The 23,680-nt window shown below is 42.2% G+C and overlaps 1 protein-coding gene across 1 annotated transcript in view; it reads left to right on the top strand.

The window, feature by feature from the left end:
- Positions 1 to 23,680, top strand: part of GLI3 (GLI family zinc finger 3) — a 135,855-nt gene that overhangs the window by 32,673 nt on the left and 79,502 nt on the right. The window contains exon 3 of the mRNA XM_026035001.1: positions 14,505 to 14,610. Within this exon, the coding sequence (XP_025890786.1) occupies positions 14,505 to 14,610 (106 nt within the window). The remainder of the gene's footprint in view (positions 1 to 14,504; positions 14,611 to 23,680) is intronic.

Below are 23,680 nucleotides of genomic sequence, written 5' to 3' on the forward strand. Positions count from 1 at the left end.
TACTGCCTTACATCTTGCAATAAACAGTGTTCATAAGCCCAGATTATAGTCTTAAAGTCTTAAATGTAGAGGAATGTCTAACTCTTAATGCAGAGGACAGATAATTCCTTTATACAGGAAGTGTCTATGTAGTCAGGTAAAAAGTCATTGATTTGCAACACGTGGTTGTGATACTCCACCAAAAGTTGCTCAAACAGCTTTGAAGATGGTCACAGTGAAAAACACACAAATTTTAGTGACAGCAACTACACTTGGTAAAATACTGTCCTGTCATACCAATGTATCTAGGTGTTCAAAGTAATAACTGTATGAATGACAGCATACATAAACATACATTCCTATTTAAAGATCTTATGCACATATGCATGCCTGTGTATGTTTGTATTGGATCTTTTAATTTTCTTCTACTGGGTTTGAAGCCTGGGTTCCTTTCTTTTTCCAGCTTTTCTTTGCAGTCATGACAGCTGGAAACATAACTTAAAAAAAAAGTAGTTAAGATTCTTTCTTAATGACATGACTGTAAAAGGCTGTTTTTTTAAAAAAATGTACTGTAAAAAACAATATTCATGATRAAATCATAAGAACTGACAAGACTGCATCCACTGAAATTAATGGTAAAACTCTAGCTGAACTTAGTGGGAGCTTGCTTTCACCCTAGATAGGAAGGTAACTGAAAATTGTATTTGGCATTGTTACACTGTAAAATAACAGTTGTTTAGGTGTCTCAACTTTCTCCAAATTTTTAAATACCTGATTTCACTTAATAAATTTATCTTTTCATCTCCTCCTTATTTGATGGTTCCTTTGAGCAGCTTTAACATTCCTGTAGTTTGTGCACCCTTAATTAACAGCTGTATGCAGGTAGTCCCTGCTTACCAACTTTCAGAAGTATTTTTAGCTTCTTGATTGTTTCTTTTTGCCTGAGAATGGATTTAAGGGAATATATAAAGTTGATGATTTATTCTTCAACGTTATTTTAAAGTTATGGGCATATCCAGTGGCTTTGTACTCCGTGACTGATGCCAAGAGGTTCTGTCTTCTAAACTTGCAGAGATTATTCCAAAGATGATGTTAGTAACTGAGTTGGTGGGRGTACAAATGCTTGTCATGAGCTGTCCTGTGTCGTTTCCTTCAATGGTGCAAATACCAGTGTTTTGATTCAAGTCTTCAGGTTGACAAATAGCAGGTAGTGCGGCAAACTCTCTGCTTCTGCAGTGCTTTGCTCTCATCAGGGTGCACTGCCTTCTCAAAAGGTGAGTGTGAGTCCTGTAGGCACCTACAGAAACTATGTGGACCTCTTGAGAGTGGGGTCGGCCTCCTAGCATTTAACTACCTTTTATGATCTCTCTTTTTGCCCTTGTTTGGTTGGCCTGCACTTCTTCATCCTTGCATACTTCTTACTTGGATTTGAGAACATGCTGTGAGATCAGTGCTGTTTTCCTTAAGGAATTCTTACCTGCATGTGTATTTTGTCCAGAAAGAAATAGCTCAGGAGTTTATCCAGTGAAGGACTTTGTTGGTTTTGTAACTTTCTCTCTCTTTTGTACAACTCTTYGCTATCTGTCAATTTAACAACTGGATTAAATAATGATGGTGGTGCAGTAATTGTTCCATTGCTTAGGGTAAAATTTGCTTTACATTGTGGAGCCCAATATGCTAAAGCCAACTATGAAAGCAATACTGCTTTTCCAGTTTAACAAGTTTAGCTTATATTATTGAATTGCCRCGGACTTTATTGTTTCAAAAGTCCMTGGTGTCTGGCAGTGAACATTTTGGGTTTTCTCTCTTTGCCTATAAGGCAGCAGTGATAATCATCAGCACTCTCAGTCCTGCAGATAATCTCTTCAGGGTTATCATTTACTCACAAACAGACGTGTGAAGTATTTGTGAAAAGGCTTTTGAAGTGAAGTTCCACACGGACGCTGCTTAGAGCCGAAGACAAGGCGGTGTTTACACAGGGGCAGAGAAAATCTCTGCCCAGTGTGCTTCTCCTCAAGTGCTAGTATTCTATGGCTAAACTGTTTGCCTTTCTAATGAAGTGAACTGTTTGTTTGAAATATGTGGTAGAAGGTATTTAAACAGCGACTAAAGTAAACTTTCGGGCTGTTCAAATAAGCCATGCATATCTGGTTTGTGAAGTGAAGGAAAACAATTTGGCTGCAGCTTACCTCTGGGAAGAGTAGTTAGGGACTGTTTAAATAATAAACCGGGCTGGAGCGGATGTTGTCGAAACCTCTCGCAGGCCTTTTGTGATAACTGCTTCTCGTGTAGGCATTCCTCAGGATGTTGCCATGATGGGGAATTCTAAATTATTGTCATTATTTAAAACAGGGATTTATTCATTAGCTGTGAAAACTTGGGTACATTTATATTTGATTAAAACCATCCCAATTAGACAATGGACTGTTGAGAGCCAACATATGCTCTTGCCTTTATAACGTCATTAGTAACCCAGAGTCCCCACTTTGAAATAAGATCGTGCCCAAGTACGCAGACATCTGTTTCTGCCTAGCCAGATGGAGGTTAGGAACATAACTTGAACTGCTAATCCTTATTGTGGAGAGGGGAACAGGAATCCGAGGAAGGTAGTAACAAATGAACTTGGATCCTGCTTCTGGCAAGCAGCGAGGTATCAATGGCTGATACAATGCCTGGAACATGCGCTGCAGAAAGCGTGTAATGAAGTTTCTGCCTAACCGCAAGCAGGAGTGCTGAGCGCGGAGCGGGGCCGCGGGAGGCGACAGGCTGCGGTCAGGGCGCCRCGCTTAGTCCCAGGGCAGCTCGCCCCCATTCCCGCAGGCGCAGCTTTGCCGGAGCCCCGCGTCGCACTGCTCATCCCTCCCAACAGTGCCTGGCAGGGCGGACGGCTCGGCCTCGCTGTGGCTCCTCGCCCCCTGCCCTCGCCCAAAACAATTAAACCCAGTGATGTGGGGAGCTCAGGAGTGGAGATTTTTAGTGCTATCCAATAGAGACCATATGTCTCCATCCATCTTTTTTTTTTTTTTTTTTTTTTTTCCTGATGGAAAAGGGAGCTCCAAGTTGGTGGGGACTACAATGTCGCATCCGCTGGCATTGTTACTCAGTGCATTCTCCTCAGGAATAAGGACAGTCACGATGCTTGAGACGCCTTCAGTTCAGCACAGAGATTAAAACAAACAAAAAGTCCTTATGCTCCCAGAGTGCCATAAATATGCTGGAATTACAATAGGATTCTGAGAGGCAACAATAGTAGCATTAAGAACTGGCAGCCCTTTGATGTTATTGACCGGGAAAGAACTGCTGTCGTCTCTGTCACGAACATTTAAACTTTTGACCTCCAACCTTTGTGGCAAACTGCTTTTCCATATGGAGTGCTACTCTACCTCTCCAAGTGCCACTGCATTGAGGGGAGTATCAGGCACTTCACTGGCGGGAAACTGGTGCTTAATGTTTTGGAAAACCTCCAAGATTGCCAAGGGGCGTGACGGACTGGAACTGTCTCATCTTCTTCTGTTGGAGAGTAAATGAAATCCCATGTGCAGTCGCATGTTTTCCTGCAGCCAGATTGTGTCTGGGCTCTGCACAAAAGTGCAGGGGGGAAGAATGTTTCTCGGTGAGCAAAGGGCAGACCTCTTAGCAGTTATTTTTATTACCACTATGTGCTTGACTTGAACCATAGACCGAGACCCTCTTTTGTGAAGAGTGCTGCACAAACACAGAAAGAAAAGATACACTTTTACAAGCTTGGGAAGTCTTCCTGCTTATGCCTTTTGGAGCTATACAGGCCCCCAGGGCTGGAGATGCTCAGCTCACAGCCTGCAGCCCCTCCAGCCTTCAGGAACCAGTTGCGTAGCCTGCTGGAATCCCACAGCCCAGGTCCTGCTGGGAGCGATGCATCTGGTCAGTATAAAGGGAAGGATTATGCAGTCGTTGTAGCAGCAACCAGAACTGGATTCTGAGGAGATAGTATTTAAGAACAGGGCAGGCATGATTTTTGTCTTTCATTGCCCCCCAGGTACTCCCCCACTATCCAGTCATTTGAGGTCTCTGAAATTTCCTGTGTGATAAATGGTTGCTGCATATTTGGATCCTCACCACATTTCTCTTCTGTGACTCTGGCCGCTTTCCCCTCGAGGCCTTGCAAACTTTTAGTCTCCGCAGCATGCTGAGTCAGTCGGCAGGGTAGTAGGGAATGGCTGGGTGTCTGCTACAGCCTCACTCACACCTCTCTCCTGTGCCACTCGCTCCTGTTATGTCTCAGTAGCATCCCTAGCATCATTAGATGTAAAGAGAGGAATGAAGAACAGTGTTCCTATCTTCAGTGCTTGCTTCCTTACCTAAGCTGGATYATATGTGAAGGGTACACTCCAGGACTTTCTTCCTCTCACATCTGTGAGGTTGCCTAAGTCTGCTTTTTCTCCTATTTTGTCCCCTGAAACTAACCTGAAGACCGCTGTTGCCCACAGGCAAGCAATGAAACTTTGTCTTTGGTCAGCCTAGACTGGAGTTTGGAGAAGGCGATGCCGTTTCAGTCATCAATATCAGTGCCAAAAAGTTCAGTCAGAGGCTGGGGCCTATCGTRGCGTGCACTGTACACACATGACGTAGAGATGGTCTCTGCCCTGAAGAGTTTGCACATGCCTTTGTGCTGTCTGTATACACAAAAATCTTTGCTACTGCTGCAGGCAGCTTTTCCTACTGCAGTATTTGTATGCTTCTTACTGACTTTTTTTTTTTTTTTTGCAATGACACTATTGAGTCTTACGCCTATGTGTACTTAGTTCTGTTTCTCAGTGATAGTGCTGCTTGTAATAGGGTGACACTCTCGTAAGGAAAGGCTTGGTCTGCTTTAGCAAAGGAACATTTAGTTCAGAAAGCAACAAAATCATAGGCCAATTTCTGCCTTCATGCCAGCAGGAAACAAGAGAGTGGAGGAGAGTGAAGCTGTTGACACGTCTTCATGAGGAACCTCCCGTATATCCTAGAGAGGGAAGCCCATGCTTCCCATGCTATGATAAGCCCATGCTTATCATAGACAGGATGAAATAAGAGGGATTCTAACAGTTACTTTAATAAAACCCACCACCAACAAGCAGGGTTGCATCCAAAGCTATGTGGTAATACTTACATGCTCTCTTTGAGTAATAGAAGATGATTAGAAGTTGTCTGTAAAGAAAAATAAATCTAAAATAAGATCATGAGCAAAACCTAAAGTAGATTCATAAAGAAGGAGCTGTTTTAGGCAACTGAGTTGCCTTTTTAAGGAGTTAGAGAAATAGTGACCTAAATACAGTGGATAAAATTCTGTTTTTCTAGCTTGTAATCRGGACTTGTAATTGAGCAGTTCAGTGTTTCCTCCATGTTAACAGAGACCAGACAGAGAAACAGAGAAGTTGAAGTACTATGACCAAAGTCCTTTCCATTAAAAAAAATTGCCTTGCAAAACCTATCTTGAAAAAATGATTCAGACTGACTTGAATATTGACTATATGACATCCCCCAAAATAGACTGAATGAGCACTTTGGTTAAATGTCGATATAGCAAACTAAGGGAACAGCATCAGAATGAAATATATGGGAGAGACTGGTTGGGAAGCTGGGGGAGGGACACTAGGGAGCAAGGAGGAAGAAAACAACTCAGGCTGAAGTATTTAGACATGTCAAAAAGTAATAACCAGAAGCCAATTTCTGCTGCCTTGAAGTGATATAAACAGTGCCAGTTTCAGCAGAGTCTCATAAGATCCTAGAGAAGATCACTGCACTGTCTCATGGTGTGAAAATGAAAGCTAATGGTACATGGGATATGTGCAGAAACACAGCTGTAAAGAGAAGTTTTCAGAAATAAGATATTTGCATTACAAATTTTCATTTCTTGCCTCTTCAAGATGTCATGTCAGCACATGTGAAAACTTGAAGCCCAAGAGCACTGAGGTGCGAGCTAAACATCCCTCCCCAGCTGCAGGGAATCCAGGGAGCAGCAGCAAGTGGTTGATATTAATTTGGAATATGGACACAGAGATTAAAGAATGCGGTAAATKCATATTATGGAGTGGTTTGAAAGTGCAGGCAATAACTCTCTGCTCATCTATAAGAGCTTCAAGAGTGCAACTACCACAGGAGAGTAGTTGCCTAGGATGGTACAGAATGAAACTAAATAATTATGAAGATTTGGATGAAATTTTAAAAAATCAAGTTGAACAGCAGGGAAAAAGAAATCTCTCTGAGAGGTCATCTGATTGTGCATCCCACAGAATCTGAGCTGTTTTAATGTCTAAAAATAGACATAATTGATCTAATTATACTTTTCCCTCTCTAATTCCTGTCATGCCATAAATTACTCATCAAAGCTGCCAAGTATAACTTATTTCCAAGTCTTTCACCCTGTGGTCCAGAACCTCAGCTGCTGGAAATCTGTTTAGCAGCAGTGATTTTCAGCACACTCCGCTGATATCCAACAGTTCCAATTTGGCATTTGAAGTGGCTTCCAAACTCAATTCTGTTACACGGAAGATCACACAAATCACCAAGGTGTCATAAACAAGTAACAGCTTTCAGTCTGACTCACGCAGCTACATTACAGACTTTAAAATGACACTGGAGCTTGTTTAATTGCCTACCTTCTCATTCATTTGTTCCCACAGCAAACTAGCAATGTGCGAGGGTATTTCTAGATTTCTTTCTGTGTTTCCCGTTACCTCTCCTTGGCAACGTTACCATTTGTATCTTACACTTACGTGTAATCATTGAGTTAAGGCATGTGCCTGGTAGGTASTCGCACGGTTTTCTTGGCCTGTGTTGATCTCTGCATAAGCAAGCAGTTAGGAGGCAGCTCCTGTTCCACTGGTTGAGGAGCCCCTGTTAAACATATGCTTAGAAGTAGTTTTGAATTATGCGTTGCAGAGTCTTGCCCTAAGTATTCTCTAGTGAAGATCAGGATTTTTTAAAACGGTATTTTAATTTCCTTAATTTCAGCTTTGTAGATCACCTTCACCAACTAGAATTTTATGGATGTTTATTGAAATGTGCATATACGTATCTGTAAGTACACAAGTATTTGTTTATGTGGTTTTGCGTCTTTCTGCTGCTCTTAGAGGAGATAAAACCGAGGACGTTACAGTTCTGCATTGTGTAATCAAAGGTAGGAAGCATTCCCAAGCATCTGGATTAACCACTTGTCTGGGGATGCTGAGAGTTAAATGTAGATGCTTGTTTTGGTCTTTTTTCTTTTGCAGTTCCTTGGAAAGTAATTTTTAGCTGTGGAAAATGCATTGACGTCCAGTGGCACAAGAAGTTAGGGGGAACAACAGTAAAACAGAATGCATGTTGCGGAAGATAAATGTTCTTTTTCACAGCAGCGAGTCCATTGGAGGTAGCGGAGGGAGGGATTTCTTTTGTCAGCTTCCTGGCAGAGGACAATTTGTCATTTTCCTGTGACGACCGCATGATTAAGTTTGTTAAGAAATACTGCATGGGATCCAGAAGTTATGAAAAAAGATGTGCTGTGCTCTAGCAAGAGCCAGCTGCATTAGAAGAGACCATTTTCSCTCCAAAGTTGGTACTGAGGCCAAGGTGTCTCACTGAATTGTCTTCCTGATAGCACGGGCCCATGTATGGATGCTGACTGTGTGCAATAGTTGCTTATGTTCATGAGGGTTTTCTAAGGTTGCTTGGATGATGAAGCAGCTGGTGATGTTTGCAGGGTGGAAGGAGCCGTTGAGATGGGATATTCCTGGCTTATTTCCACTACGTAAAATTGTATTGTCATTGTTCTTGTGGAGATTGAGCCGTTGTTGTGCCTTGGCTTTCCTACTTGAGAAATCTGTGTAATAGGGTGAGTTTGGGGCTGCAGTGCTGCTTGGTATCGCTGCGTGTGTGTGCACACCCTGCTTGCAGGGGGTTCGTTCACAGACGTGTTGCATGATGAGGGCCACACAAGGAAACCTGGAATTACTGGTGAGTCCTTCCCAGTAGATGTAGTCATTTGAGCGTAAATCCCTGGCTGCTGATGAAATGCGGATTACCTCCTTAAAGAAGCTCCTGAACTCAAGGTTTTTAAAATATATGTAAAACATAACCCGGGACATCATTCTCTTGTTACTTTCCTCCCCTTTTTTGTTTTTTCTTTTTTTTTTTTTTTTCTTTTGATGAAAAAGACTGCGGGGAGCACCAAAGTGGGTCCAGTGGACTCAGAGAAGTGTAGTTAGTATTCCCGAGGACAGTCCTGTTCCTCAGACAGCAAATTGCAGTGACTTGGAGGAATAATAAAGCATGCAAGCTGAAATAAGTCCAGCAGTTACTTAGCCAATACCTGCAGCAAATTTGGCGTGTTAAAGCCTTACCATTGCCAGCTAATGAAATAATTTCCAGCCACTTTTGTTCCAGCACACAGCTCCTCCTTCAACTGTTTGGCATGATGGTTGTTGTGGAATTAGTAAAAACAATAAAACATGTTCCCACAAGGTGTTTAAGTTTACAAACTAAAAAGTGGGAAAATGGATGGCAGAGATCTAAGATGCCCTGCAGCTTTAATTTTCTGCTCTACAAAGGTAGAAATTATTTTTCAACAAGACCAAGAGGCACAGAGCAGGAGCTGTGCTCTGCTTGCTGAGGTTTGGGGAGGAGCTCCCATGGCCTGTTATAATATCAGCGTATGACCCTGGAAAGAAGATAGGGAGGGAAGTCTGATCATCATTAGCAAACACACATGCAACAGGGGGAACATGATCTGACTGAAAACTGCATTTTTCTCCGAAACTGCTAAAGCTACTGCATTTCATCACAATTAAGATCCAGCRTTGCTGAAATAGCGAGAGCTTAGTAAATGAAAAAAGCTCTTTCCACTTCTTTATCCCCTTTTTGCTTCTGCCATGGCATTGGGGGGCTTCTTTACTGCCTGCTTGTTATGAACCCTTGTTGTAAAACCCTTGTTGTGGGGAAGGTGAGGCAGGGCACAGTCCCGGCTACCCAACTGGAAGCAAGCGCGTGCGTGCAGACACAGACAGGCACCATGGACCCAGGAGAGCCTCCGGATACCCTGCTTGCTGCACATCTGTGGCCCCATCCGCAAGCAGTGCTTCAGATGGCAGCCAGCGAACCCAGTCACCGTGGGGAGACTCTTCAAAGTCTTTTTCTTCCCGTTTTAAGGCCTCTGTGTAAAGTACAGAACATAGCTTKCCCCATTTTTGAAGGGAACTGCCCCCCTGCTCTGCAAAAGGCGAGGCATGCTCTTAGTGAGCACTGATGTAAGCTGTAACTAAAGAAGAAAAATCCCAAATGAGCTTTTTTTTTTTTTTCTTGCCATAGAGATGAGCAACACGGTTAAGTTCAGATCAGCTGAAGCAAATGTACATGAAGAAACAGTGGTGCCCTTAGGGATTCTGCAAACCTGAATATTAGAAAATTCCCATCTGGTGATCAGCTTATGAACCAAAGGAAGTGTAGAAATTTGCTGGCAAACTCTTCAAAACTGTTCTGTGTATTGAAAAGACATTAGCAGAGAGACTATATTTTGTCTAATATTGTTTCTGTAACATCTGGTATGAAATCGTGGTACCACTGGGTTCAGCATCAAAACCCTATTTAATTTTGATGGGGACAGGGTTTCACCCCAGATAAGGTTATATCTCATGGAGCTCTGCAGCTGGCATAGTTGTTGTTATTGAATTTGGTGAGCTGATCATTCTGATGACAATCTGCCAAAAYCTAACCAGTACTGCCGGCGTTGTGCTTGAACCCTGCATGCGCTGGTGCCGTGGTCTTGCAACACAGGTGTAGATATTGGGGCTTCACTGAATGCTTTCGAGCTGATTCAGACGTTTTACACAGTAGCACATGTTTTCTCAACACGCTGAAAAATGCAGCTTGTCATTCCAGCGGCCTCCTTGCTCGAGGGCTTGGCAGGAACCACAAGGTGCTTGAGCAAATCGGTTAACTGAGGGCACGCTCTATTTTGCTAGCCTCGCCACCAGAGCGGAACTTGCCAGATTTAGTGATCCTCCGAACTAAGACTACAGACTCTGCAGAAAAATCCTCCCCGACTTCGGGGGGTGCTGAAGCAGCCTCATCATTCTGTTCTTCTCCCCAGCTTCTTTGCTGCTGTCTCAAGGCATCGCTCGGCACCCCGGAGCCGGCTGGAATCAGCCGCCCCTCTGCCGAATCTTTCAGTGAATCACTGCTGGCTGCTGCACCTCATTAGGCTGCAGTTCAGATTCTCTGTTCAGCGGCAAGGAACGCACCTGTCATTCCTCCCAGTTTCTCTCCCTTGATGCTGCAGAGGAGCCGTAGGTTACTGACTCCCAGGGAATAAGGGTAGTCTTTTCTTTCCCTTTACCCACATGGGAGTGATTGTAATTTGAGAGAGATGGTCCTATTCACTTTCTTTAAGGAGGCAAGAAGGATTCTTGAAGAAGAGAAGAAAAGCACACTCTACACAACAAAGAGTCAGCAAAAATTGACGTCTTCTCCAGAAAATCTCTCTGTGGTGAAATCAATGCGTTTGTAACATTTCAGACAGTTGTATCACCTACTTTGTTTGAAGAGACTCTGTTAACTGCGTAGGGGACAGAAGAGCCAAAGCTTGCAGGATGCTTACAGGAATATCTAGCAGAGTCAGGAGAAGGCAGCCCATACTAAATTCAGCAGTGCATGAAGAGTATGCTTATATTTATTTTTAGTATCTTGGCAGTTGTTGAAAATAGTGCAATTTAAGCACAGAATCAAGGACTTCCATTGAATCAGAGCCAAGAGCCTTAAATACACAGGCAGCATCTATCTGTATTGATTCCTGTACTGGAATCACTTCATAGACTCTCTGCAAGAGTGTAAGGGTTTATTGAAGGATTTGTCCATGAACTCATGGTTGGCTTTGGTTTTGTGTAAGAAGCTGCCTGGCAATGCTAGTTGTCATCTCTGTCTCATTTTTTTAACAATCTCAGTCAGAAATTGTAAATGGCAATGAACATTTTCCCCGACAGAATATGAAGGTCAAAGTTAGATGTTGCCAATAGTTATTGGTAAGAGGAGTTCCTTCTTGCTCGGGGTAAGAGTTTGGTTCCTCAGGCTTCAAATACGAAGTATGTARATGTTGCTGTAGTTATAGCAGATGTCCTGTCGTTTAGACTAAGTTGCTCTCTGGTTTTCTGGATAGGTCTCTCAAACAGAATTGGATGAGAATCCATCATTCTCTGTGACTACCTCTCTTGTTCTTCCTTCAGCTATAGTGTAAATAATAATGGCAGATTGTGCCTTTAATATTCTGGTGGTTGTCTCTAATGATGTAGTTAGTTGGTGGGATAAGAAAAAGCATTGGGAAACTTGCACAAGCCTGAATTACTGCTTTACAAACTTCTTACTATTTATTTCCATTTAAATACATGTCATGCAATTACATTTTATGGTGTTTCAGGTGTATTCCAAGTGGAGTCCTGGGTGACGGGTGCTTTTGTAGGTTTCTGCMTGATGTAAGAGTATTTTAATTTAAATACTCCACACTCTTCGCTGTGGAGAGGTTTGGACCCCCAAGCAAGTAGAATTTACTGCTTGCTTCTGTGCTGAGGACATACCCAGACAAGGCAGGATTTGAATTCGCTCCGTAAAATTGATTCCACTAGTTCTGCACATCATTCTCCCTGTCTCCCATTTAGCATGTTAGTTTGCTGACAGTAGAGTACACAGCACTTAGCAGCTGGTTTGTGGAACCATCAGTCAGGAAATTATATGATAAATAGGAGGGAGCCAGGTTTAGTGGCACTTTATTCTGCTTCAGCAGTTTTAGCCTGACTTTGGGAAAGTCATCATGTGCTATTTCTTAAGGGCTGCAACAGGAGATGGCCACAGTGCAGTAACTTATTACACATACGCTTGAGTTATGATGCTCACCAGCTGTATTGCTCATGTGTAAATAATAAACTGTGAGATGCATAATTATGTTGGGTTTTGATATGCAGCTCTGCTGTAGTCAGTGCGGGGCGGACGGAGACAGCTCCCTGTGCAGTGATGGAGTACGTCTGCTTCCCAGATGGAAACTGCACACGAGATGCAACCAAGATATACAAAGGAGCTTAATGTGAGAGGACTTGGAAAGGTGTTCTTGGAGATTTATACCCCATGTGTTACATACAACTTGCTGGAGCTCTACTTGCATAGGCCTCACAGGAGGGAATCCCATTTTTAAGCCATTTAATATGCATTTTCCGTTCCCTAGATAGGGAATGATAGATGATCCCCTTCAGCTTCAGCGCTGGTCCTCTGGAGAGTTGAGCTGCGTTTGCGTGAGCAGACGTGCCCGCGTTGCGTTCCACGCTCCCATGCGCGGCCTGGCTGAGCGTGGGGTGGCAGGCCGGCCCCGGGGCCTGAACGGGCTTGCTGGCCATGGCCAGGTGCAGCCTGCAGGAGCCCAGGCTCGGCCTGAGACCGCTGTGGTCTCGCTCTGCAGGCGCCCTGCTCCTCAGAGACGCGTAGGGCCGAGAGGGACTTGCCCGTGCGACTGTGAGGAAGTGAACGAGCACTTGATGTTTGGAGAAAGGATGGCAAGAGTTGTTATCCTAAAATCCCAAACTTCTGCTTCCAAATCTGCTTGCTTCGGTTCACACTATCACAGTCGTTGGCAGAGAGGGAGGGCGCAGAGCGTACGAAGATCTGCTGGAACGTCCCTCTCGTGCCTCCCTTGCCCTTCTCCGTGCTGGTAATCGGTGAAGAATGCGTTTCATGAGAGGGAGGCCAAGGTCTTCCGCCCAGGCAATAACCGTGTGCTCACAGGGATATCTGGTTATCTGTGACATGCCTTTAAGCCCGCGGAAATCAAGGAGCGCTCTGCGCGGGCATGGACGCTTCCTGTCTCCTGCACATGGTTCCACACTGCGTGTTCGGGTCCAGTTTGAGCAGCGGAGCTAGAACTAAAGCTCAAGCTGAGGTTGGCTCCCCGGCTTACATCAGTAAGCCACAATTATTTCTCGTTTCTGGTACTAAGGCCTGAGTCAGTAAGTGGCAGAAATGTGGTGTAGCTGATCACACACTGGCTGATGTTTCACGAAAAGAAGCAGTGAAACCAGATGGGAGATTTCAAATGTTCCCGCATTTTTCCAAACTTCTGGAAATACTTCTGCAGAATTCACATGATGTCTCCTTCATCCTCTCCATTTATTTCCTGAGAAAAAAAAATGATTTTTATTACTGTGTTTCTTACTCCTGCTTCAAAACCCAGCAAGAGACTGACCCAACTTTTGACAAATACAAAGGGGAAAAATCCATTTTCTTACCCTTAGTAGTCAGTGTGAGGCAACCATTTTCGTAGATAACGTAATTTAAGAAGAGGTTTACATTTTTCTGAATGGCAAAGGTAGGAAATACAAAGAAAAGCTACCTTAAGATTCAGCAAGCAAAATTGAAATAGTCTCGGCTTTACTGTGAGAGCGTAATTAAGGATTTTCTAGACACATTTTAGCAAATCCATAACATGACCTCATGTCCGTTCTTGTCAGTGTTTAGTGCCAGATAAGCACATGAATTCCTGCAAAGTGGCAATCAGGTAATAATTGGGAAGGATCTGTTTGTGCCGTGGAAGACAGTTTTTCTCATTTGGGGACTGATCTACACGCTGCATCTTTGGGATGCAGGGATAAGCAGAGTGCCTACAGAGACGTTCTTTACTCAAGCAAACCACAAAGGTGCAACACTGTGTGGTGCAGAGACCTGTCCGTTTAAATTCTGCCATCCAAAAGGTGATATTTTCACAGAACTGGTTGGGAAATGGGGAGCCCACTGTGTCCCTCCGTGCACCCCCGTGGGAGGTGAGGGAGAAGCTGAGGTGCAGCGGGCCTGGAGCAGGGAGCATCCCGGAGAGATGAGGGGCTGGGGGGCCTCTCGCGGCGGTGGCAACGAAAGCGCCGTTCCTTTTTAAGGGCGGTATGAAATTAATCCCCTTGTCCTGAGGCACATTCCTCCCRAAGCCTCGGCTGGTGCCACGCAGTTAAGCATCTCCAGTGCAGCCTTTCCCAATTGCCTTTCTCTTTTAACTTCCTCGTCTGATTTACTCCAGATAGCCCTTTCTCAGCATGCTCCTTCGGTTTTACTTTCCGTCGTTGGCTTGTGTATATATCTCTGCTGATATACTTCTTTATTTTATTGTGTTCTCTGCTTGGGCTTTCTTTTTTTTTTTTCCAGGATATTTTTTCTTGTTTTAATAAAAAATAAATAAATCAGGAATGCTTATAAAAGGCTTGATGGTCCTTTTGATCTGACACTTCACATATGGGCACTGTAATTATTTATTAAAGGCTTCTTTATGTCCCTTTCCATTTAAGCTATAAAAAGAGAATATTAAAAATAGTAAATACATATTCATGCAAATACTCTGGGCCAAACTCTCCTCTCTGGCAGATCCTACCTGACTGCAACCAGAAAGGGGAATTTGACCCCAAAGTCRTATTGCTGCTGACATGCTTTTTCAGTATCTGTTCCATCGTTATTTAATGTTAAGGAGACATTGGGGATACTCAGATTTGGGAACCTTGCTTGTTTTTTTTCAGATCCGCCACACCTATTTCCAGCATTCCACCCTCCTGTGCCAATTGATGCCAGACATCATGAGGGACGCTACCATTATGAGCCATCTCCCATTCCTCCTCTGCATGTGTGAGTATTACGTGTCCTCCCCGCTTCAGCTGGCCGTGGTGCCTGGAAAAATGGGCAAGTATTTGAATCCTTACCTGCTTATAAGTGCTYGTCTGGAGCACCTTGCCAGTCCAGCCAAAGAGCAAGGTTTTCTTTTGGAATGCCTCAAGTTTATCTGTTTGCAAAGCACAACCAGGCTGGTGCCTAAGGAATTCCTCTTAGAATAGGTAGCTGGCAAGTGTTACCTATATATATTTGCTGATCTCTGTGAAATACAGCCAGGCAACACATATATTTTGTCTGGATTAGGTGTGGGATTCTTCAGAGTTAAAATTTTCTCTCRTGCCAAAGCTTTCTTCCTAGTGACTGCTATGAAGCATAATGAAATTTTTGGTAAATTTTCATAGTCCCTGTTGTGTGTGTGCACAGGCAATCGGTTGATTGATGGGAATGTCACCCAAACAAAATGGCAAATGTGATAGAGCACATGGTTTACACAAAGATAAAAGAAATGAATACCAGTGATAACRTGCATTAGAGAAGGGTGGTAGTGGTGAGATCCTGTAGAAATAAATATTATCTTATTCTATATGGGGAGACAGATACCAGCATTGCAGAATAAAGCAGTTGTTGTGTCCAGAAAGCCGCTATATACCGTTAAAATGAAGCCCAAAAGCAGGGCTTAGTTCTTCACTAAAAAGCTTCATATATACATTTAATCATATCTGCTAATCACCTCTCATACTGAGAAAATAAAAGAAGAAAAGCACAAGCCATACTTTGAAGAATAATGCTAGTTGTTTAGATGGCAGATTGCTTTGCTATGGCTATTAGTTACAGCTGTGTAATTACATATATGCGGAAGAAAAATGAAGTTGTTTTAAAACAAGTCCTCCTCTGTGAGCAGAATTAATTGATATTAACAATCCTAACTACATGCCCAAGTACACACACAATATTTTACTAACAGTTTTTTGGATCGGTCTTCTTTTACTGAATTGTAATTTCAGAGTAAATTTGCCTGGAGGTAAGTAATAAATCTGTGTTGCAGTCTTCCTTGGGCATTAGAGGAGAAGTGGGTATTTATAGAAAGAGAGAGTACAGAAACTTGTGATTTATTTCTCAGAGTTCCTCGGATACATCAGTATTTACACCACAGTTAGCCACATAATAAAACATATTCAAATACACCAAACAATTTTTAATTTAAATTTGTTACTAAAAAGGAAAACCACGTAAGCTGAAGATGTCAGACTCGTACAGACTCAGCGCTTTTATTCCATATTTTGCAGTGCATGTGAATTTTCTGACTAGATAATTTTGGGCTTATTTTCACATTATGTAAAGTGAAAGAAAACAACTTCCAACTGGAAGTTCTGGGAGTGATCCTGCTCTTTCCARAGCTAGTGGGAAATTTGTCTTCCACGGAAGAAGGCTGCAAGGGTTTACAAGCACGTTATAAACGAGTGTACCAGTTCCCTGGGTTGCCAGAACGAGGGTGATAGGACTGAACCTGATTAAGTGGTGGTGAGTCAGATCTGAAGTGGATCACTGAAATATTTTAGCTTAGATGAGCAGAGGGCTGTCTTCAATATCTGGGCACCATCTGTGAGCATTCGCTGAGGTTTGTGTCTCCCATAGCATGTGGGGCACAGGCTATAGGCAATGCACAATGGCTCCCATGGGCTGAATGCAGTTCACTAGGTTAGATAGGAAACTGGGATTGGCTCTCTATGCTGACTAACGTGATGGGATTTTTTTTTTTTTTTTAAGATCCAAAAGAAAGATATTGGAAAGGCCAGATTAACATCTTATTTGGGATTCAGCAATAATGCTCTGTTGACGTCCACACTTGGTTCCTGAACTCAGTGTCCATTGTGAGGAAAGACACCAGTTAGTGAGTCACAGCAGCCCTGCCTCCAGCTGTACCCCATGGGCCTTATGTTGGAGTAGGGATTCAACCAGGCCCGTGCAGGCTTGTACAAGACAAGAAGATCCCAGGGCGATGTGATGTGACTGCAGGCAGCTGCCTTAGAAACGCTCTCTAGCCCAGCTCTGCAGTGAAGACTTCCTTGTTATTGTCCGTTTATTTTCCCATAAACTGGGTAGATTCTTCCACTCATTTACTTTATGTCACCGCTGAAATGATGAGCTGTAATAGACCCTTAGAGCCATTATGATCTGTGTAATTAACTGTAAATATGCAATTAGGCAACTTAAAATCTGTCAGGCTCTAGCAGCATCTTTGTAGGTGTTAAGGTTTGTCGTGCTTTTGCTGTTTTTAGGAATACTCTTTAAATGGACATATGCTATAGACACCAATGCTTTTCTTATAAAATTTACAGACGCTGATGTAAGTATTACTTAGGAATGTCAGATTTGGGATCTTTTGGAGCCATTACTTGCATTGCTATCCTAATACCATGAAAAAAAAAAGGGGAGGGAAAGAACCTGATATGCAAAGTTATTTGAGAATTCTGAGAGAAAATGGATAGAGCACCAGTCAGGATACAAATGTTTACCCACAGCTTCATCAATGACTTCATTGTGCGAGTGGTTTTCTCCTTCAGCTTCATAGTTCCCTCAAATGTTAAAAAAAAAAAAAAAAAAAAGGGCAAAAACTTGGCATCCTTCCAGTTATCCAAGCTCATAGAAATGTGTTCCAGAACCTGTCAGCCTTAGTGGAATTAGTTAGTAATAATACAACTGCAGAAAAAATATGTGGAAGCGGCCTTGTCCACATGATACCTAAAACATATGCACATAATTTTGAATAATGGGCAAGTAGRAAAAAAAAAAAAAAAAGGGATGAAGAATTTTTAAGGTGTTACAGGGCTCATATGTAGTTCTAGCTCTAAAGACATGTATGCTTTTTATATATGATTTTTGTAGTTTAATTGCTAATGGGCAGAACTGTTATATCCCAAATTTCACCCTGGAGCCAAATTTTATAACTGAGTTATAAACCCTAAAGTAGGGGTTTATGTTTATGATGGAATTGCTGACAGATGCTTATGTGTAGTAGGACTAGCAGGCACTGCTGTAATTATGCTATCGTATCCTATCATTAAAGATTTCAATTGAAAGAGGTTTATAAATTGCTCTTCTTCTTAGATAAACCACCCTACATTAAGGCATCAACGATATGGTGCAGAATTAAATTAAAATCTCATAAAATGAAATATGTTCTGTATTAGCTGTTTGACACTTAATTTGCCTCTGAATGAGTAGAGGAAATCACAAATTAACCTGCCTTTGTTTTTCCAACCATGGCTTATTAGGTGTTAGAACAACTGCAATTACAGCCCAATAATAACCCCCAACCCTTATGAATATGTACTGAAATGTGTCACTTTGTGTTACAAAAACCTGTTTGTTAGGACTGGTTAGTTATCCACAGTGCATCTTCAGCTTAAGCTTCTGGGAAAATGTGTGAAACTCAAGTTGTTCTTTAGCAGCAACATATGAGCAGTGTAATTGGAGCCGGAATGCATGTTTTCCTTTTTTTTTTCAAATTTGAGGCATGAATCTTAGTTTTTGAACTGTTTCTAGTAAACTATAATACACTACTTTGCATTGAAACAGCAAATTAAATTACTTGTTAAACAGCATATGATTAAAACATACCAAAAGAAACATGGGTTTAATAATCCTACTGTTTGCACGTTTTTTTATTGCATTGGTTTGGCTCTTTGTTGATTTTCAAAATGATTTCTAAGGCAAAGTACTAAAGTAGAAACTAAAATTAAACAATATTTTGGTCCTTAACATTTGTAAGGCTCTCTAATAGAGAGTGTCACCTCTTTAGTCAATGTGCAGTGATTCAAAACTCTGATGCTGATGAGGGTATTTATTTAAACATAAATTATTGCTCTGAGCATGCTAATTTTTTTATTCCTCAAGAAGCAACTTATAAATTTGCTATTATTAGCTCTTACAGGATCTGATGTCTTTGCTGACATTGCCTTTATTGGAGTGAGAGTTGGTAGGACTGAGCAGTGGAGGAGCAGTGAAATCTTGGGTTTTTTTGTGGCAAAGTGGGACTGTAGCTTTGCAATTCCACAGTTGAAAAAACTATCTTAGGCTGCATGGGAGTTTTTATGTATTGATTAAAAAAGACTCTTAAGGTAGCAGCAAATTTCTACTCACAGAAGGAGTCGAGGAGTTTAAGAAGTTCCTCTTGGTCTTTCACCCCCATACCTTTACTGATTTGCATTAACAGACTGTGTGGAAGCTCCTAGTTGTCTTCATTACCAGGTTGGTATGGATGGCCTTTGAGATGACCCAACCTACCATGGATGGAAAGCCTTTCTTGTTCTTTGTTGTTCCTTGTTCTTTGGCGTTGGAAGAAGAATGCCACAGCAGAGGTAGGCTGCTGCCAAGTGGCCATCTCTGTAGTGACTGCAGAGTGGTCAACAATTTGATTTCTCGGAGTGGTTAATGGAGATGTTACAGGAAGCCGCTAGAATGTTAAAATTTCAGAGCTGACCATTGAGCGAGATACACCATGTGTGTCCCAAAACATTCATCTGTTAAGTCATCGTCTCCGGTTCTCTTGCCATCTCATTTTCCTTCGGCCTGGGACTCTCAGCGCCTGACGTTACCCATGTGCTTGGGGCCAGAGGAGAAGGTGCGTACGGGGGGAGCTGCAAGCTACACTTGTCTTGTAGCTTCTCAGAAGGTTCTAGATTCCATACTGCCTTCCTCTGACTGCTTCTTGAGGCTGGTGGGGTCTGAATTTGGCAGTCTTAGCTCTGAACCTGCAGACATTTCTACATGTGCCTAACATTGACCCCGTGAACAGATATTTTGAACTCTGTGTGAACACACCATTACTAAAGCAAAGCATGTGTTCTGCTTGCAGAGTCAGGTTCAAGTTTAGAAAAAGTCAGATTCTTGGATATGTTATTTCATATCTAATTTATACAGACATCTGTTACACAGTGTGAAAAAGCAAGGAAGGCAGACCCAAACACTCCAGCTTTCATCAGCCTCTGATTTTGGACCACTCAGTACGATGGGGTATGTCCAAATGCTGGAAGATTAAAGCATTGGCCCCACAAAACAACCTCAATTTTTGGAAAATGCTTGTCATGCTATTGATAGAACATTTAGGTTTTCCCCATCTCATCCCTGATATTCTGATTTTTCCTTTATGCTTCTCTCCTCGCCCCCCCTCCCTTTAAGCATCTCTTTCCTTTAAAAATCTCCACATTTTAACCTCTGAATGTTTACTGAGTGCTTTGCCTCGGTGTAYCACTAAGCCAAAGACTTGGCAAGGAGCTCCCCAGCTTGTTAGAGCGTTCATTGATCTTTTCACAGTGGGAATGAGAACCCCACCCAGTGTGAAAAACAACACTGGTTGGATTGGCTTTCRTTACTTTAGGACTTGGAACAGGTTTTATGGTTTAGCAGGGAGTCATTGAAGAAGAAAGGCTGAGAAGCTCYTGGGACCTTAAAAGATGACTGTAGTTACAGCTTTCCAAAGTCATCTCTGAAAGTCTCTTCTGTAAGCAGAGAGAAATCTTGTATTAAATATGCAGCAGCTGAGGAAACCCTTCCCTGGAAGTGGGGAAGGTGCAGCATCAGTAACGAGCAGATGCTGATGGTCTAGGAAGTTTTTATAGCACCCATCTGAGGAGGAAGGCGGTACGAAGAGGTGACACATAACCCTCAAGTCATTCAGGGGTTGTCCATCGATGGGTGYGTGCTGAGCACGCTGTGGTAAAATGTGTGCCTCTTTTTGTTGGTGACAGAGCAGTGCTCAGATGGCAGCTCACAGTCATAAAATAGCAAGGCTGGGAGCCTGCACATAGACTTCAGCAGAAGTTTTTCCAAAGCTTTTCTTCAGTGCAAGGCTTTTTACAAATCCACGCAAGAGGAAGCCTGAGTCTAGACTAGGACTGTGATCTCTCACCAGAATATAGAATTGCATCATATAGAATAGTGAATCAGTGTTTTGTTTAGTTGTAGCTACTTGTTTAATACTATTTGCCTTAAGACTTGCAGGTCATAAATTCTGCTTTGCAAGAACACTTGCAAATCAGGTTCAGAAACAGACCCTTTTTTTTAAGTATGTGAAACTCAGAGGTAATTTCAGAAAAGCAAATTATTCTGTTTGGTGGCATATCTTGAGCTGTGGGATAAAAAAATGTGGGTTCTTCTCTTACATTTTTCATTTTGAGAGACAGTTGGAAGAAAAAATAGTCTCCTGAACTGAGATAGGTATTTTTGAATGTAGCTCTTTTACGTAGGTTCAGTTACATTGATTTGTTTAGTTTAGCTGTAGTTGAAGGTTTTGGTGCACTTAGTTCAAGTTGTTTTTCTCACAGATTTGCCCTCTTTCCACTCAGGAGAAACAGATAATACTGTATTGAGAAAAGGAGAAACAGATAATACTGTATTGAGAAAAGAGTATCTTATATAAAAGAAAGGTGGGAAATAAATTCTATATCAAAAAAAATAATTCACTGCTAAAAATGAACCCTGTTTTAAGCAGGCACATTTACATGAAAGTCAACAGAATTGCCTCTAACCGCACCAGATTAAATTTGGTTCACATCATTCATCTGTTTCTGTTGCGGATAATACTTTGTGACATAATCATTTTCTCTCGAGTAGCTAATTGTAATGCCAGGGCACTGCAAATTTCTAAAGCAGAAACAATAGCAGCAGATAAGTGTTGCGTTAACAGAGGGCCTTTGTTCCTCTCCTACAGCTGGATTGATTTCAGGAAGGCTGGAGAAGTTGTATTGGTGGAAATAAGAGGAGAATCGTTGTGAGGCTTTTAGTGTATACAGGAAAACTCGAACTCATAAAATGCAAAAAAAAAAAAAAAAAAAAAAATTTGCCCGTGTTAAAAATAGTTTTAAAGAAGTGCTCTCCCAATTTTCTATGACATTTTAGTGTCTAGGAAAAGCAAACAATGAAAAAACAATTGCTTTTTTTTTCTTACTCTTTTTTTTCTGGAGTCATAACAAGTTCTTAGGGGCTGTCCCATGGCCTCGTGGTAGCTCTGCTGCACCAGTGGGGTTCRTTTCCTCTTGCTTCTTGTCACCCAACGAACTGCAAAGACACAAGAGGCAACAGTCCCCAGCCGGGTTTGCTTTTATCAGCGGGCCGCTTGCTGCCCTCCACTCAACTTGCGGAATGGCTTCCAGGGGGAATGCCAAGGAAGGCAAGAGAGGGGAAAGCCTGCAGCAGTCATTGGGAGCACTGATCCTAAAGGAAATCCAGTGGCTGCACTAGACCTGAGAGGCTGGTTGGCACCAATTCTTCTGGTGGGGCCTAAATCCAAAGAAATTAATTCTTTAAGTGGTTTGTATGGATTATGTTGTTGGCGAGAAAGAGCGTTTAGGTTTAGCAGCATTAAGGTATTACCATTGGGCAACACTGCCACTTAGCTGCTTTACCCATCTGGGCAGTTGCAGGTACCTTAGATGAATTTGCGGGCTCCCAGTGGGAAGTGATTCCCCGYGGCAGACTTTCAAACCAACATGAATTAGGAGATGATGGAATCGAAATGAACGTCAACCACAGTCCTGCCTTGGGACGCTTTCTCACATATAGCAGTTTTCTGCAGACACGAAGAATAACTAGGAATAGCTTGGAGCACTTGGCACACGCCCTGGGTGCGGATGTTTATGTGTGAGTGTGCATGTTCATGTGTCTGCGTGCATGTGTGTGCATCCTCTTTGCCTCTCACAGGGTGGATATCTTGGCTTGTGTTTATCATGAGACTTGGACTGAGYTATTCTAGATCTGTACAGTTATAACTGATGGGGAAATGTATCCAGTGTCCGCAAAAGGTTGAAAAGTAGGGGGAAAGCATAAACAAAGCAAGTAGAAAAAAATAATTCCTATATGAAAACATGGAGCGTATTTTCACTGATGAATAATTGTGTTAATGTAATGTAAAACCCTGAAATTTATAGAATAGCTACAGTGCTGTAGTTCTGCTCTTTGAATTATCTATCATCTCATTCTGTTATCAGCTGCAAAGAATGCAAGCTCTAAATATAGTGCACATTCAGAGGCTCTGAGCCTGTGGTTTCTTGGACAAAATTCCTGTGTTCTTTGTGCTGTAGTCAGCAGTATTAGTCGAGTGAGCAGATATTGACTGTGGTATTCACGTGCAGTGAACCAGAAGCAAGCCAACTCTATAGAGGCTGCTGTCAAACTTGTTGCAGTGGCCTGTGAGGTACTGGACTGTGACAGACTCCTTTTTTTTCAGTACAATTCTTCCACTCATGTTAAATCTTGCTTCAAAGAGGACTGCAATGTTACAGTCTTAGCATTCTTTCGTGCTCTTTCTTTCATTCTTTCTGTCTTTCTAAGTGTACTGGTGAGATTCCTGTGTTGTGAATTGGAAGTTTCCCTCATGTGAGAGTAGGTATAAACTGGGAGATATGCAAGCAGTGAGTGCATCTGAAGGGTAGGAGCAGAGAGCTGCTTCATCCTTTTCTTACAGTCTTTCCCCTATTTAATCTCTCACCTCCCCCCAACAAAGGCATCATGTCCTCTAATCTTGGAGAATAGACTGAGTTTGCTTCTGACTTTTTCCCAAGGAAGACAAAACAGAAGTGTAAAAGTGTACATAGTATCTTGTTGCTCCTTTTATTCCCGCTCACACAATCTATTTATATATGTTTTTATGAGTGTGTGTGTGTGTGTATATAAAATATGTGTGTGTGTGTGTTTGTATGCATTTGTTGGTATAAATTTAGTGGATAACAGGTTCTGGAGCTGTTGTCACCTGTAGTTGTGAGATGTGGGAAACTAACTAGCTGTCCCTTGCATATTCTGCATTATGTCTTGCTAGAAACAAGCAAGCAAGCAAACAAACAAAAAACTAATTGCACTCTAAGGAAAATGCTCAGTGGGTGTTTTATTCATGCCCCTCAGGGTAGATTGGGCCTGCTGTTTGTAACTGGTGATATTGATTTATAGAGGAAATGATTTAAAAAAAATGTTACACTGTTTGWTTTTTGCTATCAGGATATATGCCCCCCTTCCTCAAAAAAAAAAACAGAGACCCCATTTTAGAATATGCTTTTCATTTAAGCTACAAAGTTCCTGTCAAGAATAGTAG

The sequence above is a fragment of the Nothoprocta perdicaria genome, unplaced genomic scaffold, assembly GCF_003342845.1.
Source record: "Nothoprocta perdicaria isolate Ctin4 unplaced genomic scaffold, notPer1 scaffold_154, whole genome shotgun sequence".
Lineage (NCBI taxonomy): Eukaryota > Metazoa > Chordata > Aves > Tinamiformes > Tinamidae > Nothoprocta > Nothoprocta perdicaria.